Source organism: Corvus cornix, chromosome 2, assembly GCF_000738735.6.
Source record: "Corvus cornix cornix isolate S_Up_H32 chromosome 2, ASM73873v5, whole genome shotgun sequence".
NCBI lineage: Eukaryota > Metazoa > Chordata > Aves > Passeriformes > Corvidae > Corvus > Corvus cornix.
In genome coordinates this window covers 20866539-20883925 of record NC_046333.1, presented here as the reverse complement: position 1 = coordinate 20883925, position 17387 = coordinate 20866539, and the positions used below count along the sequence as shown (strand labels likewise).

The 17387-nt window shown below is 42.3% G+C and overlaps 1 protein-coding gene across 4 annotated transcripts in view; it reads right to left on the bottom strand.

The window, feature by feature from the left end:
- Nucleotides 1-436: 436 nt before the first annotated feature.
- NFATC1 (nuclear factor of activated T cells 1) overlaps nt 437-17387 on the bottom strand; it is a 110638-nt gene continuing 93687 nt past the window's right edge. For all 4 annotated transcript variants that reach the window (XM_039549341.1, XM_039549343.1, XM_039549345.1 and 1 more), the window contains one exon: nt 437-3000. In XM_039549341.1, coding sequence (XP_039405275.1) covers nt 2951-3000 — 50 coding nt within the window. In that variant the 3' untranslated portion in view covers nt 437-2950. The remainder of the gene's footprint in view (nt 3001-17387) is intronic.

The window sequence follows — 17387 nt, the reverse complement described above, 5'->3', positions numbered from 1 at the left end:
GCCAGCCCTCCCCTCACAGGGCTACCAAAGCCTCCAGCCCAACAAAAATGTCTCTTGTATCTACTGCACTGAAGGCCACAGATCCCAAGCCTACCCTTAACAACCCACACGTTTCAGAAATAGTACCAGGCAGAGCAAAAGAAACTGTTGTCCAAGCAATGTGCTCAGATGCCAAGTACTTTGTTGCATGATTAATAAGGTAGCTTGTTTCACCACTTAAAATTCATCCAGAGGGTTTTTTAATAGTCAGAATCATCCCTGCAAAGGTATTTTTGAATGCACCTATTTTTGCACGTACCTAAGCTCCAAGTACAGAGTGTTGTGGCTTTTTGGTTTTGCTTTGTTTTCAAAAAGGTTGATGAAAACCATTTTCCTAAACTGACAGCAACAACCATAACACATGTACAGAAACAAGATAGCAGTCTCATACAGGAAATATTTCTGCTTTCATTTTTATTTTATGAATACATATACAACAGATGCATAATCTTCCATTATCCAGGCTTAAAGGTAACAGGTTGGGATCTTTTTTTTTTCCAAAATAGCTTAAAAAGGAAAATAAAAATCAGAATGAAGGAGCTGCAACATAGCCAAATCATACATTTGAAAACTCTGCTAAAATTACTGCTGAAATGTGTCTCTGTGTGTGTGTGTCTCTATTGTCCCGCATGGTTAAAGCCTCACCCAAGGTATTTAGTATATGAATAAAAAATGCTTTGGCATAATCAGAGATTCCTCCATGCACAGTTTATTGACATTTCTGAAATAATGAGAGAATAAAATCTGAGGATTATATCATATACAATTTCCTCCTCTTGGGAGCAATGTCTTTAAATGCAGTGGGGAAATGAAGAGGAGTCTGTTGACAAGAGACTTTGCTTCCATACTAAGATGGTTATATTAGCAGGATGCAGCAGGATGCAAGCAGCTTCATATAGAAGAGATGGAGAGATATATGTATATAATGTAAAAATGCTATTTTATATGAGAAAAGAAGATTTTTCAAGATAACATAGAATGAACCACTCTAAGACTAGCTTCCAGCAAAACATTTTGCTTTATTAGTTCTGTTTTCTAGCTACAAGTCAAGCTGACATCTGTCTAGCTTTTTAACTTTTCATATGGCAGTCTTTAAGAAACGTTTCATGCAACGTCTACAACGCTAAATACAGGGTAAATAATTGGGATTAAACAGGTGAGGAATAACAGACTATTATAAGGACCAGTAAAAGCATATTATGTACATAGAGCCATATTATATTCTCATGTCTTCACAGTAATGTGCAAATGTGACAAATATGGCTTTCATTTTTTTTTTCCTAAAGAAAGTAAGACATAATTATACAGAATAATGTTTTAAAACACTTAGTTGGATTTCACCTTTTTGTGAAACCTGTTCAGTCTTCATTGCATCGGGGTTAAGGAGCCACCCCAGTTCGGGGGTGTAGTTTGGGTGTGTTTCCAGGAGGGGGCACAGATTCCTAAGGCACAATATTAATGTTAAACATTTTTAATTTAAAGTCATGCTATTTTAGTTTAGTTTAGTTTTTATTTTATTTTTATGTTGGTTTTTTTTTTTTTGGTTATGTGAAGTAATAGGTCGTTGCTAGTTATATAATAAGCAGTTGATTGTAAAAAATACAATGTTGAAGCCTACACTACATGCCTACCTGTAGCTCCAGGAACGTTAGCTAATCCGAAAACATACTATACAGCGCCACATGTGAAACCAAGGTGGGTTTTTGGTAACATCCTTTTCCATACACGTAGCAGAGAGTTATAAGGCTTCTGCGGAATAATAACATTATAACTGAACAAATATTTTACACTCTTCCATAATGGTATTTACAGTTACTATAACTCATATTCTGGCATTTGGTAAATAACATGTATCTTGTATGCATCCTTCTTGCCTATCTAAAGTGCTTGCTTAACTGCGTGAGGAAAGAAAATGCATACCTGCTTTAGGTGCAACAAACCCTCAAAAGAAGTAGCTGAAATATTTGCTGTGGATTTGAAATGCATTCTCAGAAATTGAAATTATTGCTAAATTCAGTGCCCTTACTAGGCAATCATCTATATTATTTGTCATATATAAATATATGCATATATACTAGTATGTATGTACATGCATACACATTCATCTATCATGTAAAAGATAGATTTCAATTTTTTGTCCATCAACCTTTTTTATTTTGTGCTATTCAACTCACTTGTGCTATGACAGAAGCCGGATCAAAATCAAAATCTTAACCATGCTACTACTACCGACCCTATGATTCATTAGCACATAATAAAGACAATATGCAAAAGAAAGCTGAGATGATGATGAATCAGGAGGCTTTTGAAATGCACTGAGAATAAGGCAGTAGGCTGTACATTACAGCAGAAGAAAAGCTGAGGAAATTCTGGAATTCATAAACGTGTCTTACTGGAGTCGGGATTGCTCTCCCTACTCTGCTGCAGAGTCCTATGCTTTTTTCCAATATCACTCTCCAGAATTCAAGCTCTAGAGTTTCTGCACCTACCAACACTTTTAATGGTAGCGAATTCAAAGCTTATTAAAAATGCCCTGATGCCACAACCTGGTAAAATAAGGCACTTCCAGGGCTGTATTTCAGCGGTGCCATGCCAAAAGGATCAGCATTGGGAAGAAGCGCTCAGATTTTGCTGAGTTTCCTAGTTTTGTCCCACGAAATGCGCCATCTTGGAGTGTATCCCTCTTCTCTCTTCTGAGATGATTTTCTTTAAAAAAAGCTGTTTCATCAGTTGATGTTGAGGAGCTACTTCTTTGTAAGCAAGAGGTAAATCTTCAGTTCCTGACATTCATTAAGGTGGAAGATCAGAGTGGTACCAGGCAACGTCTTCAGTTCATTCGGCATCTCCCGACTTGAAGTGACGCGCCAGCCAAGTCAAAAGTGTGTATTTCATAACAGGCCCACACTGAAAGCTACGAGTGGACATTGGTACTGGAAAGGTCATTCCTTATAATTTCATTTACTGCAAAGAAAGAAGACAAGAAAAGGAATCGATTAGTATCCCACTGCTGCAGGCAGTTCTCCTCAGTCCATAACCCCCCCGAGCTCGCACTCGTTCCTTGACAGCTTCAGTACAGCTCTGAACAGTAAGTGTGACATCACCAGGTAGCTTGTGCAGGCTGATCACAGTGCAAAACCAGCAGCATTAACCAAGGTTATTAACATGCTAAATACCATGTAAAACCGGGCCTCACAAGAACAGCAGCATCCTGGATCCTTGACTGCATCAAACATACTTAACATTTCAAACTGGCTGCAAGTAAAACATTCCATTTGCTCTAGAAAACTGCCTCAGAAATGTAAAGCCAGGAGGACCACAGGAGATCCTAGAATAATCTACTCCATAAAAAGAGCTGCTTGGAATGTATGTTAGCCATGGTAGGTACTGGTGGCAGAAAGCCGCGAGTCACTGAACCTGGGTATGTGCAGCTGCAATGCCTAGATAGAATACAACTTCACATGCTGATTTTTTCCACTGTGGGGTTGATATCAGGAAAAAAAAAAAGAAGAGAGGAAACTGCTGCATGCTTGCCCATTCCCTGGAGCTGGTAACATGTTTAAATAAATAGCCTCCTTTCGTGGTGATCACACGTGGACATGCACTCTTTACTTCTATCCACACAAACAGATGAGAGGGACAAACAAGTTAAAAAACTCTCTTGGCAAGAGTCAGAGGAGAGAATAAACAAGGTCTGCTATCTCAGCATCAGCCAGTCAGACTGCATCTCCACTGATAGTGTTGTTTTCTTTATTCACAAGTCTTCTTTCTTTCTTTTCCCCCTCCCCTGAAGATCATCAAGCAACACAGTTTCCCACACTCCAATTATGTCCATGTGATTTTTGACAGATGGACAGGAAATGACTGAACCTGGCAAAGGTCATCAACAGTGGACTACACAGCATCCCTTTTATTTCCACTCTACCTCCCTACAGCAACTGCCACCACCTGATTTACATGAAGATTAGCAAAATGCCATCAGCAGGGCTATCACTGCTTCTGAGTTTCCCTAACATTGCCAGGAGTGGGAAACACGTGCCCACGTCATGGAAGCACCACAGAAAAGCCTGCATTTTCCTTTCCTTGTGGGCTGCTTTTCACAGTAATCCAGATAACTTCATGTGTTTACTGGAAAAGACCAAGCCTGTCTAAAACCAGCTTCCTGAAGCAATTAGTTGGGTACGTTTGGTGTTGGTTTTTATGGCCTGTTTTTTTTTTTTCCTGCAGACCTATTGCCCACTTAGTAATTGCAGCACATGAATCAGTCAGGATTTGTGTCACAGGTCCTGGCCACCAAAACCAATTCTACCAATGGATACACACACCATACTTCAGAAAGGAAATATCAGTTGCATTTGTAACAATCTATTTACAGCAGCAAACTAAGAAGTATGGAAACGAGCTGTGAAAAGACAAAGCAGTTCTTCCTCTTGAAAGTGCTGTGGAGTTCATCTTTAGTATTACCAAACAGCAAAAACAAATTCAAGCAGCAAGCCCTGCACTGAGGCAAAGACTGCTCTGCATGCATCCAAACCCAGCCACAAGTGCCGCCCCATTTCCATGTGGCCAGACTCCAGACAGCTTTAGGACTGAGTCTCTGCCTTGAATGCAAACAGCACACTTCTGTGGAATGATTCTTCCATGATGCTTTTGTAAAGATAGCTTCTGTGATAAACTTCTCAAGGCACTCCTGGGTCTGCATCAAAACCACACAGTGATACCTTTGTGTTTTATGTGACAATGAAAACAAATCCTCCTACTGGCCAGGCAGTGTCATAGTTTTGCTAACTTTCTCTCAAAGCTTTTGTTACATCAAATAAAATTAAGATACTAGTCAGGGCTATCCTCACTCTTTGTACAGTTACTTAGTGCTTACAAACATTAAATAATGAATCTTCACAGTGCTTCTGTAAAATGTGAATATAAACATCACTGGTACTTCATGGGGACAGAGAAGTGGAAATGTGAAGGACCTCCCCATCTCAGTCAGGATTAGCACCAAGGCATCTCAAATCTGTGACTAATGCTGTAGCATGTGCTGAGTTATTCTTGCTTGATTCTTTCAGTAAAACTTTCAAAAACAACAGCCTCAGCCTGCCAGCCCACACTTTCCCCTATTAAAGCATGTAGCAAAGGTATTTTGGAAGCAACTTGATGACATGAGCCAAAGGTCCATCTCCAAAACCAGCTAAGGCCCTCAAGAGGCTGCCCCTTCCAGTCACTCCAGGTACCCTTAGCTGATCCTCTGTCACTTGAGTACTGTAGGATACGTCTTACTCCACATATGACATGAGTTCTTTCAGCTGGGAACCCACCTGCCTTGCCTCAGCCTATGAGACCACGGTGCTCCTTCGGTCACACTCTCCCCATCTCTCAGCAGCCAAATCAGTCTGTCCCCAGCCGAAATCACTCGTACTTTGTTATTGACTCACAGCAGTTTATTGTTTGTTTTTATTTTATACTACTTTCTTAAGAGAGGTGGACTTCTGCTACCTTGATGAGTAAGCCTGGCGTCCTCATGTTACAACATGTGGCAGCTGTTCAACAACAGTCACTAGAAAACGTCACCACGGACTTGGGAGACAGCTGAACCTCAACCCAAGTGCACCCATTGCCACCGGATGAAACAATCAAACGGGGCCAAAACTACCAAGAGGACACTCAACATCTCTCTCCTCCACAGTGATCTGTGGAACAGTGTGGGTCAGACACAGCTCTCTATTTCACTTGCTTGTTTTCCCTTTACCCACTGCAGTGTCAAAAATGCAAAAAATTCCCAATAATGCAGTGGAAAAAACCTGCAGAGAGGTACAAGGGTGCACGCAAAAGGCCCAGGTGGGGGAATACATGGCAGCACAGCGGATCTTGCAGCAGACCGCTAGCAGAGATGAAAGGGGAAGTGTGATGTGAGTGGGCTTTCCCTCACTGCCCGCTGAGGCACCTGAGGCTGCAAGGAAAACCCTCTGGTGGGTGGGAATGGGGGGAAACCAGGAGGCAAGCGCATGTGAAGTGTGCTGGGTGATGCTTGCTGGGTTTGGCTAGAAGGATGCTTCCCACCACCCCCAACTGCATGGTCCAGCACTCCCATGAAGACTCTCCACATTTTTTATTTCTGATTTCTGGGAAATTTGCTTCCTTTTAATACTCGAAAACATGTTAACATTTTTGTTGCATGTTAGGAAATGTTTTATTTTGCATCAAATGGAATGTCTTGGAATGTTTTGTTTGACCCCGAACTGATTTTTCTTTTGTTTGGCAAGAAAACATCAATATTCTTCTTGTAGGCTGACCCAAGATTGTCCTTCCCAACAGCAAATCAAACCCTCTGTTACTGAAGAATGGTTCTGCTGAAGCATCCTGTGTGCCCATCCACACCAGTGTCACAGCTACCACTACTGTCAGTTCTTTGGGAAAGAGCGTAAGAACCAGCACACCTGCAGCGATGCTTTTTCTAGTACACTTTTGCTCGGCTGCAGGACTTAATGAGCCAGAGGTCTGCATCCTTGCTTCTAGTGAACTTTGATGAACTTTCTTCCATTAAGTTTTATAATAACCTTCTGAACCTGTTTTGGCCTTCACGTTTCCTGTAGCAATGGGTTCCACAGTGTACAGATGTGAGGGTGGAAAAAGCATTCATTTTTTCTGTTTTAAATTTGTTTATTGTAAATTTAATTCATGTTTCAAGTAAATGAGCTGACTGTTCCCTGTTCACTATCTCCTTTGCCATCTATCCCTTTGGTATTCTCAGAGCTCCACTTGATCCTGCAGGACCACTGCAGAACTTCCCAGAGAGGCAAAATCTGATCAGGCAGATAAAGTAATTGGCATTTTTCTCTTAGCTCCCACCTTTGTAACAAAATATTTATTATGTAGTTAAGGAGAATCAGCTGGTTGCAGACTTGAATGCTCAAGTTTTGACTTACAAACCCATTACTATTACAAGAGGATTGTATGTGCTTCACAGAACAGCAGTATTCAGTGCAAGCAGTATTTTGGCCAAGGTTTGAGTTTCATTCCTAAAGCAAACGCTGGTCTTTGATTCCCCAGCTGCTTGGATACACATCCATTCATGTCTGCAATACCATTCCAGCAGTAGCTGGGTTTTGAATAAGCACAACATTCTTCAAAGAAAGGTTGCAATGGCTTTACACTCATTTTTAAAACAATATAACCTGAGTACTAACAAAGACCTGTTTTATAACCACGACAGATGAGATCCAAATAATTATCCAGCTTGTTGCAGGCCCTACATACAGCTTAGCAGCAGATCTGGAATAGCATGCAAGATGTTTAATCTTCAAGGCCTAGAGTAGCACAACACTTCCCTTAAAGCACCAGGTTGATCCCTATCTGACCAAACAGCTGAGTACTACGATTTACAGCACCTTTGTCATCAGATTTTTTTTTCACTGTTTTTCTGCTGGCTTTGGGGTAGGAGGCCACTGTCGCTTTCACAGCTAACACCTACAGTTCCCCACAATGCCTTCTCTCAACTGGTATTTTCCATTGTCATGTTCAGCTTTTCCACTGACAGAAAAGGCAAAAAATAATAATGCTGAGAAATGCAGGTAACACGTGACCTCTCTACCTGTCAAGGCTTCTGAAAGAGGAACCTTTCCTTTGCTAAACAGCAGATGCCACAGTAGCAGGATGTGGTGAGCTGTTACCCCACATTTTAGTTTAACAAGGAGTTTTTTCCTCTTGTATTTAATTTTGCTTTGAAATGCCCTTGCAATGGAAATTTCTGCTTTACTAATTAGCAAAATCAGTGTCTTACCAATGCACCAGTTTGGGTTCCTGCATGGAACAGGACAACCAGATATATCTGTACAAATGTGGGTTCCATATATAGATGTGAACTTCATAGGAAATGTAATATTTTTAACATTTAGTGGCTGTACATGGATTCCATCAACTGGCAAAACTTTAACTTTCTGCAGATTTCTTCTTTCCTTGCATCTGACTACTGATACGGGTAACAATGTGGCCTTTTGTTTTAACAAAATACCTGTTCTTCCGAGACAAAGTTCTGCCTTCCAGCTCAAATCAGAGCAAAGAAATTACAAGGTCAGTGGTGCAGGGAGTAGGGAGAGGGCACATGCATGGGGTGTCAGTCTGGAAGACTTCATACTCCTAAAGGTGAATGTCCCCCAAGAGTCTGAAAAAATGGGTAGTGAGCTGAGAGCCATGTTCAAACTCACAATTATGAAGAGCTGAGTCTACAGTTTTGTTGGTGAATGGTATCAGTTTGAAAACATGACCCATTCCTTTTCACTTTGCAAGCAGTAACATTAAATCTCCATTTTCTGGCTGGATTAAGTTGCTGTCTTGTCACACATGTGGATGTCAAAGACCATTGTTCCCATGACTTCAATCCATGTCAGCAGGAGCCCAGAAAGGCTTGCACAAAGGAGACTGAGTAGTGGAACTCTAGATTGTATTTACTGTTGCGCCCCTTTATGATGCACTCTTCTCTCCCACAAGTGAGCTTCATGGCTCTCCACTCCACCCCTTTTTAATAGACCGAGGTATGATAAGAGTTTAGGCAAAAGGGCACTCAGAGGTTCTGCACTGAGCTGACACCTTGTGATTCACATGTCCCTGTTCCCCTGTAAATAGCAATGGCATCAACTCAGCTCCTTCAGGATGGTTTTTGGTTTCCTTATCAATAGAAAGTGCCACACGGTATGTCCCAAGACATCCAGGCATTCAGGCTCACATGAAGCTTCTATCCACGGCTGACTAACCAACCTTTGCTCATTACTTCATGTCCACCTGTGTCTGCTGGGGACCACTGCCTCTAACATGGAGCAGAACCGAAGACAAGAGGCTGAGATGCCGTAACGCTCTCTTGATGAAAATGAACGAAAGCAGCCTGCTCTGACTGGTTCTCACGGTGTGGAAAATACAAGTAATACCAGCTGCACCTTTCAAGCTATACGTATGGAAAGCCTGCGGTAAAGTCATGCTCCGATTCTGCCATGTCTGGACAATAATGCTTCATCTTTCAGATGGGAGTAACTGCCCAAGCAGGGCAGTGCCATGAGTGGAGACCTCATTTGGACCACGTTTGACACTGGTCAGACTGCACAGCTGTGTCACAGCCTCCAGAAGGCCTGTGGAAGGTTTGAGCAACCTCCAGAAACCAGTAGCAATCCTGAAAGCAAAACTGCCTTGGTTTGGCTCATTGTTTTTGCCTTCTGGCAGAACTCACTAGCTCAGGTCAAGCCTTACATGGGTACAATTACACCGACATCCAGGTCAGGGATCTCTCCACACAGCTCATTACACAGCGTGGATGTACCCACAAGTGCTCTGAATTTCTGCAGTCACTATTCAGCACACAAAGAGAGCCTGGGACACATAGCTCTGGAGTGACTACATGAGTTTTAACGCTGACACCACGCTACCTGTAGTAATGCTTTGTAGTATGACGTTCACTTTGCTGCCTATAATTATTGCCCTCAGATTTTTTCCACCAGCGGAGAGGCCATATCTTGCTCCATAAGGCTACTGTGCTCTCGTATGCCCTTGTTTTAGATGAAATGCAACATATTAGCATCACTGAAGATGAATTCAAAGTTGCAGATGAATGCAGAGGAAGCAGAAATACAGGAGGAAAGTTTCTTTTTCTTATCTCCATGTATGGATTTTGTTTTAAGAGAAAAATGGCTAAATATAATGCATATACAGTGACTAAAAAAATTAAGCTCCTCATATAAACTCCATCCCATGACTAAAACTCTACAGTTTTTATCAGGGTACCTACTTCCTCACTATTAATAAGCATCACTACTTCCTGACATATGAAAGCTGCAACAAACAACATAGAATTGGTACTCACATCACTGAAAAAAGGGTTTTTCTTACAGAAACTCTTTTTTCAAAACTAGTAAGTATTGTCCTGTGAGTAAGACAAAAAATCAGAAAACAGTGATATAAATTCCTGAGGTGCCAGACTGCGATGCAAAACTGTAGATCACATTAAAGCTTACTGAATTAAAAACCAAACCAAACAAGTCTTGTGAAGCAGTGGAAAATATAACTTCACACGTTCCATGAAGAAGTCAGATCTTGTATTACCTCAGGTGTCCTGGATGTGTTTAAACTTTACACTTATTTTTATCTATTTAATCATAATAAGCCACTACCACAGGGCATGCTATTTTTGGAGACAGCAAATAGGACAGTGGAGCAAGTGAGTGACAACAAGTAGCAGGTTTTAATAAAACATGATCCTCCCATAAGAACATCAGCTTGGCACGATGGATGGCATTGTTGTGCATGACAGCCATTAAGTTTTCCTACCTGCTCTACCCTCTGCCTTACTTAGTTTAACAACCCCAAGTCTCCCAGGGCAGCTGCACTGCGGAGGGCTAATGGGAAAGGTTCCTTGCAGTGTGATGACAGCACTGTGCGGCAGCAATTTAACTGGGGCTCTTGAATAGGTGCCCAGGCTAAATGAGTCCCATCCTATCGCACCAAAATTTCTGGGTTTAGATTTTTTTTATCCCTCCCATATGCAGCCCTGGAAATGCCCTGCGTCTCTTGCTCTGCAAACACTTAGGGATGAATTCCCCGGCTGCTGGAAATTAGCGCAGGAATCTGCAGAACTGCAGTGATTTCCAACACATTGGAGTCTAAACTTCAGCTTGTTTTTACTCTCAGTCTGAGGATGGCTGTATTCAATCTGATTTGCCCTTTTTACTGAAGAATCAGAGACTCAACAGGAATTTCAGGTAGCCCTCACTGAGGCAAGCCTTGCCTGGGGAGATGGGGATTTGGGCTGCACAGAGGATTCAGGATCGGCCCCAGTATGATGCAAGCCTCATCTGACACACACATACACACACGCGTGAGGGTAAGGCTGGGCAATGAACAAATAAACCACATTGTAACCAAAATGATCTGTTTACGTTCCTAAGAGCATCTGTAAGGGAATCAAAACAGACATATTTTACGTTTTACACAAAATTTCCACACGACAGACAAACTGCACAAATGCTACCTAAGGCAGCCAAAATCTGAGATCAGCGCTGCTGGAAGCTTTGTAGGTACCAGTCTGGAAGGAGTAAGGAAGACCAGGCACCCCTTTGCCATAGACAACAGGAATTTGCCCCTGTCATGAGCAATACAGTAAAACAATTGATCCTGGTGAAGAGTTCTCCTTTTCAGTCTAGTGCCCAACAGTGAACAGAGCTGTCAGACCCTGGCATTCCGAACTCATGATTCATGCCCTGAAGCGTGACAAGATTGGATTCAAAATCAAAACAAATTTTAAGCAAATCTGCATTTGCCTATTTTTCTAGCCTCCAGATGTCTCTGACAGTGTTAAATCCTGAATGTAACCAAAATGAAACTTCCTTTTTCTTGTCTTTACTCTCATATTCCTGATCCCATTCCTCAAGGTTTGCTGTACCTCACAACTAGCTGTCAACTGAAGCACGGATAACACTTGAGAGTGTGCTCTCGAAGTGTCCTAGGGTTAGAAGAACAAGGTTAAAGCCCACCTGATGGTCCCAAGGGCTGGCAGCTTCCAAGGTTTTACCAGCAGTGAATGGGGAAGAGGGAGTGGGACTGGACCATGTCACAAAGCTCTGAGCCTGATGCTGAAGGCTGCTACTTGGAGACTTCATACCCTGCCAAAGGAGCATCCCATGTGCAGGCATTCAGCTGAGCACCGGTGATTTCTCTGGGCAGCTGACACCAGCCTTTAGGACCTCACATGGCCATCTGTATCACGCCAGACCTTTCTACGTAACACAAGAAAGGGCTTTTCTCCAAGTGCTGGAAAAGTGACAGATTAGCTTTAGAAAAAAAGTAATTCTGGGGGTACAGGAGAAAAAAAGGGAGCAGGAAAAGGTCTATAATCTCTGTGTCTTACTGATTTCAGAGTTTTAAAAAAGCCAAATAAAACTGAATTTTCTCTATCGATTATACAATTATTAATCTTTTTAGAAGCTTTTCCAACATTGCACATAATGAGCAATTCATCAAAGCATATTAGGTGCCACAGAAGTTGCATTCAATATAAAGGGGTCATTAAGTTTCTTGTAATTGCACATTACTGAAGCTTTCGTTAGTTCTAAATCAAATCAATGGGATGTGCATGTATGCTCTTTAATTGACTTTATGTAATAATAGTGTCGCCCCTAGTGATCCTCTGGAATCCTCCAAAATGAGCCACCTTGCACTGCTGTTCATAAAAAAACAGCTTGTGTGCAGCTGGGCATATCAAATAAAACAAAGAAACAATAAATGGAGGAAAGAAAGAAGCATCTTAGGTCAAACAGCAGTATTTGCTGAGTGCCCTTTCCTTGCCATAGCTAGAGAATGGCCAAGAGACTTGACTCTTCTTCCACTCAACCAGCCTCAAAGTCTGACGGACTTGAGCAGGAGTAACATGGTCTCAACAATGTAAGTGTCCTGGAGATAGATTAAACATGGTCTATATGATCTTCTTCTGAGCAAGAAGGGTTTGGTTGTCTTTTTTTTTTTTTTTTTTTTTAATGGACCCAACTTGCCCTATTATCATCACCATGATCAACACCTCTTTCCTTTATAGCCCTTTTCATCAGCAAAGTGCATGCCAAACAGAAAAGATCAGTGCCCTTATTCACATCACCCAGTGAAGAGGGCACCTAGGCAGGGACAACAGGAGGATGCCACTGCGCAGACCATACACAACGTGCCTATGGCACACTGCTGGGACACATCTGCACCGTGCCTGTGTGAAGGCTGAGCCTTGTTTGGTAACCTCTGATGCACAGGGGTTTTGCTCGGTCAGATAAAACGATGGCCATGAAGTGACTCAGTGAGCGCCCACATGCTGCTGAATGGAGAGAAAGGCTGGGTGGGGCTAATTAAAATTCTTATGTGTTTGATAAGGGAAAAGAAATCCACCTATGAGCCTGCTGGGGACTAGGCTGGGAAAGGTCACACTAGCTGGGGGAAATCCTTAGGTGATGGAACACAGCTGCTAATCTTCAGCAGTGGGCACAGAAGCAGGGCTGGCTCTGGGAATCTGAACTGGTGGCTGCAAACAGCCTGCAAGAAAATGGATGCGATAAAAAGCCATCATACAAAAAATTTGCTTTTGGCATGATGACCTGGTCACCACCATAATGTGAGCTGTAATGCCACAGGATTTTGTTTCAACCACAGCATCTGTTGCTGGACAACACTGCAGTTCAAAGAGAAGTGCATGTCCTCTTCATCACGGCTCCTTGGACAAGAGCACTAGCAGTGCTTAATGACACTCTTGCATTGGCTTTGTACCACCTTAACTAGGGAAAGACCTTTTCATAACAAAACTCCCATTCGGTTTGGCTGGGAAGGTCTGATCCAAAGGCTGATTTAAGTGGACTCACACTGGAGACATACCAATGCAGCTTGGGCACGATGTGGAAACCCCCAGGTGGGTGTTAGTAGATGCTGTCCCCAGTGTGGAGATGTGGCTGTGAAAGTCACTGCACCCAGACTGTTCCTGGATTCCAGTACTCCTTGGATGCTAAAACCACCTACAGCAAGCATCTCAGATTATAGCAGCTGAAAGAATACTGTTATTTGTACATGGTCCCAGTGTTACAGAGCTGCAAACATGACAAAATGTCTTTTCCTCTTTTCTCCTCTCCCACATGCTGTGCCTAGCTGCAGAATGGCTCAAGCTCTGGCTGGATTGACAGAGCAATGTCAACAGTAAAAACACCACATACGGTTGCAAGAATTCAGTAAGAATCACAGCTGGGCTCCCAGGGAAGACAACCGTCCCCCTTGCATCTCAGTGCTTGACACAAGAACCCTGATGATGCTCAGTGCTCTTCTCTAGAGAGGAAATTGATTCTGCCCCAAGAATAAAGCACTGTAAACCTGCAGCCAGCACTAGAGAACTAGGAAAAAGGCACTTGAGAGCAGGTGTACAACACTCATCTCTCAAACACACTTAAGGACCCGAAATCTTATGCAAAATGTTTGCATTACACTTTCCAATCACTCGCAATGTGCAACAGGCTTCTTTTCTGTCTCTTTTTGAGTACCTGGACTTCAAAACCCTTGCTTCTCAATAGCTCAAAAATGACAGGGTGCTTCCATGGCCCAGGCTGTGATCTTGCAGCACATCCAAATGCCAGCAGGAGTTGGCCTGTGCTTTTGAGAGGTGCTCCAGGCAACAAAATGAGTGGAAGAACTTTAACAGTAATTCAAGAGGAGCTTTAAAAAATTTATTAATTCTACAATGAAGAAAACTGGCTGCTTTCATGAGATTCAGTCAGGTCAAACCAGCTAATTCAGAGCAGGAGGTAAAAGCATGGAGGCTAACACAGCAGCTTTGGAAAATCCACATAACTATGCATTGCTTGAAGGGGCAGGCAGGGCCCCGCTCCCTGGGGAGCTCAGCCAGGACATGCACACCACAGGACCTAGCTGTGGGCATTGCATATGTGCAACATCTGGCTCTCTTTTCAGAAGCATCCTTCCGACTAGAGCAACCCAGCAAGAATCAGCTCTTGCTGAAGACCCTGTGAACCAAACGCTTTTCAGGCTGGAGCTTTGGGGATATCAAGGACATTCCACTGATGAGATAAAAGCGCAACAAAGGTTTTGATGAAAGGCTGCGCAAATTGATTGTTGTTTGCTCCACACAACAGCCCTTCTGGTGCACCACACCTTTTGTAAAACATAGTTCCATGAAACAAATTATTATCTCTAGTAGCTTCCTTCTACACACATTTCTGAAATACTTTCATTCTGAACTGTTTTGAGAGGAAACATTAAAAAGAATGGAAACCTGGCAATTAATCAGATGGAAACCTTTGTTTCCATTTTACAGAATAGGAAAAATAAAAGAGAATTATAAAAAGAATACCCAACACTAACTGCTAAGTAGGGAAATGAAAGATAAGCAGAGGCCAGGGACTGGGAGCACTGGTGTGCTGCATGCGTTTACCTGCACTTGGACGTGGTTCTAAAGGGTGGGTCAGATCTGTGTTTGCTGTTCTCATTCAAACCCACATAAACACCTAGTTAGAAACTGGGTTTTGACAGATGAAAATTCTATTTTCTTAAAAACTCACAAAATAAAAACCTTGAAAATTGTCTTTCAAAGCATGGACGAAAGGTTCTCCTGGTCAAGACACAGAGCAAATATTTACAGGTGCTGGGGAGACACTATTTCCTCCCTTTAGGCTTCAACCTAGTGTCTGCCACATAATTTTATCCATTCAGTGATTTTTTTTTCCAGACATCTGCCAAGAGGAAATAACTTCACTGTATTGGGAGTCTGGGAATCCTAGAAAACAATCTTAAATCCATAAAATAATTGAAGTGCAGTTTTACTGAGCTGTTCAGTTCGATTCTGATTTTTACTACAATGTCAACAAGAGTTTAATTTGTTTTAAAGTTTAGGTTCTTAAATCTGAGTGATATACGGTAGTTTACAGCTTGCTGGCAACAGCTACTGTGGAAAAAAAAAATGGAAAGTGCATATAAAGGCGGTTCTAACTTTGACATTGTGAAAGCAGGGAGCAGTGCCAAAAGCAGCAAACAGCATGGCTTTCCCAATCCTGGCTGGCTTTAGGGACTGCTTGCTATTGACATCAGTCGCTATGGGATACATTTCCCTGCTCTAACAAATCTCATCTGGAGCCTGTAATTAAAAAAGAAATGTCTCAAAGTGTAATTTCTTTCCCTAAAACATTTACAGATGTTAACTAGATTGCTAATAGTGTGAGATGTCTGTGGGTGGACATCATCCTCCTTATCTGCTGTGTCAAAGAGGACAATTTCTTTATTAAAGCCAGTTCTAAAGGTAGTAATTTTTCTGCATACATCTTTGGGGATGGTGGTGTCTTCTTTTCTAAACTGCTTGCTGAATGAAGGGTTTGGAGGTGTTTTTCTTTATAGTTTTTCTTCTTTTCTTTCAGAAGTCATCTCCAAAGTCAGTCTGATTTAAAAGGCACTTGGAGTGACTAAAAATATCTTTGCTGAGCAGATTAAGAAGTATCCCGTCTAAGCTGTAAAATTATAATAAAAATAATAGTGGTAATAATACTAATACTAATACTACTACTACTAATAATAGTAGTGATGTAGGTTTCCTGCTCCAGTGACTTTCCACCAGTGTCTTTGGCTGGCGCTCCTTGGTAAGTGCTGCTAAAAGCATTTACAGGAGCTGCCGGATGGCCGGGGAAGCTGATCTGCTTCAGGCACGCACCGGACATGCAAGGGGGAGAATGTGAAAAAGGGATGAGAAACACATGTCCCTGGGGAGGCAAGAAGGGGTTTTCTTGGCTGTTGGAGAGGGTGCCGGCCCCAGCTCTGCCATGGAATGCTGCTCCCAGCCAAGCATTCCCCATCCCACACGGCCATGTAGAGCATCCCCCCAGTACCCTGCAGGAGGTGATGGCTGAAACTCTCCTTCCTAACACACGCAGCCCAGACACAGTTGTCTGCTTGGGCCTTTCCCTCCGCCAACATTCCCCCCTCTCTCTTTTCATTTTCTTTTTTCGACCAGCTTTGATTGGAGCCAGAGCCTGGGGTAAATCAGAGGAATTTCTAGATTTTTCTGAGTGCTGTGAGCTCTTGCTGTTTTCCGATACCTACTTCCTGCCATATCTAAAATAACAGCAGCTGCAGGGGCCTGATAGAGAAGAGCTCCAGGGGAGAAATTCTCACAAACGGGGTGGGAAAGAAAAAAAAAGGAAGAAAAAAGACACTTATTAGGGAGATGATAACACAGAGAGCCAGCATCAGATTAATTGTTGGAGTTGATAGCACCATAGGCTGTGGATGTTGTTGTCAGAAGAAAACAAATCCTGTAAATGGCCATGGGAATGATAAGTCTCCATGTTTGCTGGGATAACAGAGGTAGCTTTACAGCACTTGTCCTATTGTACGGAGTATCGTGCCTCGATTAGCTAATGTCTCTGAGGGTCAGATAAGTGAGGATGAATGTTCTGCCATAGAAGTTTTCATGCTTTCTCTTTGGTGTCACTATCTATGGAGAGCTGCAACAGAAATCTTTGTACATATACAGAAGGCCCAGTCTTTAGAGAAAAACATGACAGAACATGGAAAATTGTTGAAATTACATTGTTTTCCACGGAGAACATATGGTGCAGTGTTATCATTGTCTCATTACAAACCACATGAATGAGTACAGCCACTCAAGAGACTTCCAAATTGGTCCCACAAAGGGACCTTACATATTTGTATGAGAACTATGGCAGGAGAAGAATGTCTCTGTCCTACTGGCATAAAGGGGGACAGAAACAGACATGGTGCACTCATACGAAATATACTTATGCACCATTCAGTGCGCAAGAACATACTGAGATCTCCTTGAGATCCCTTGC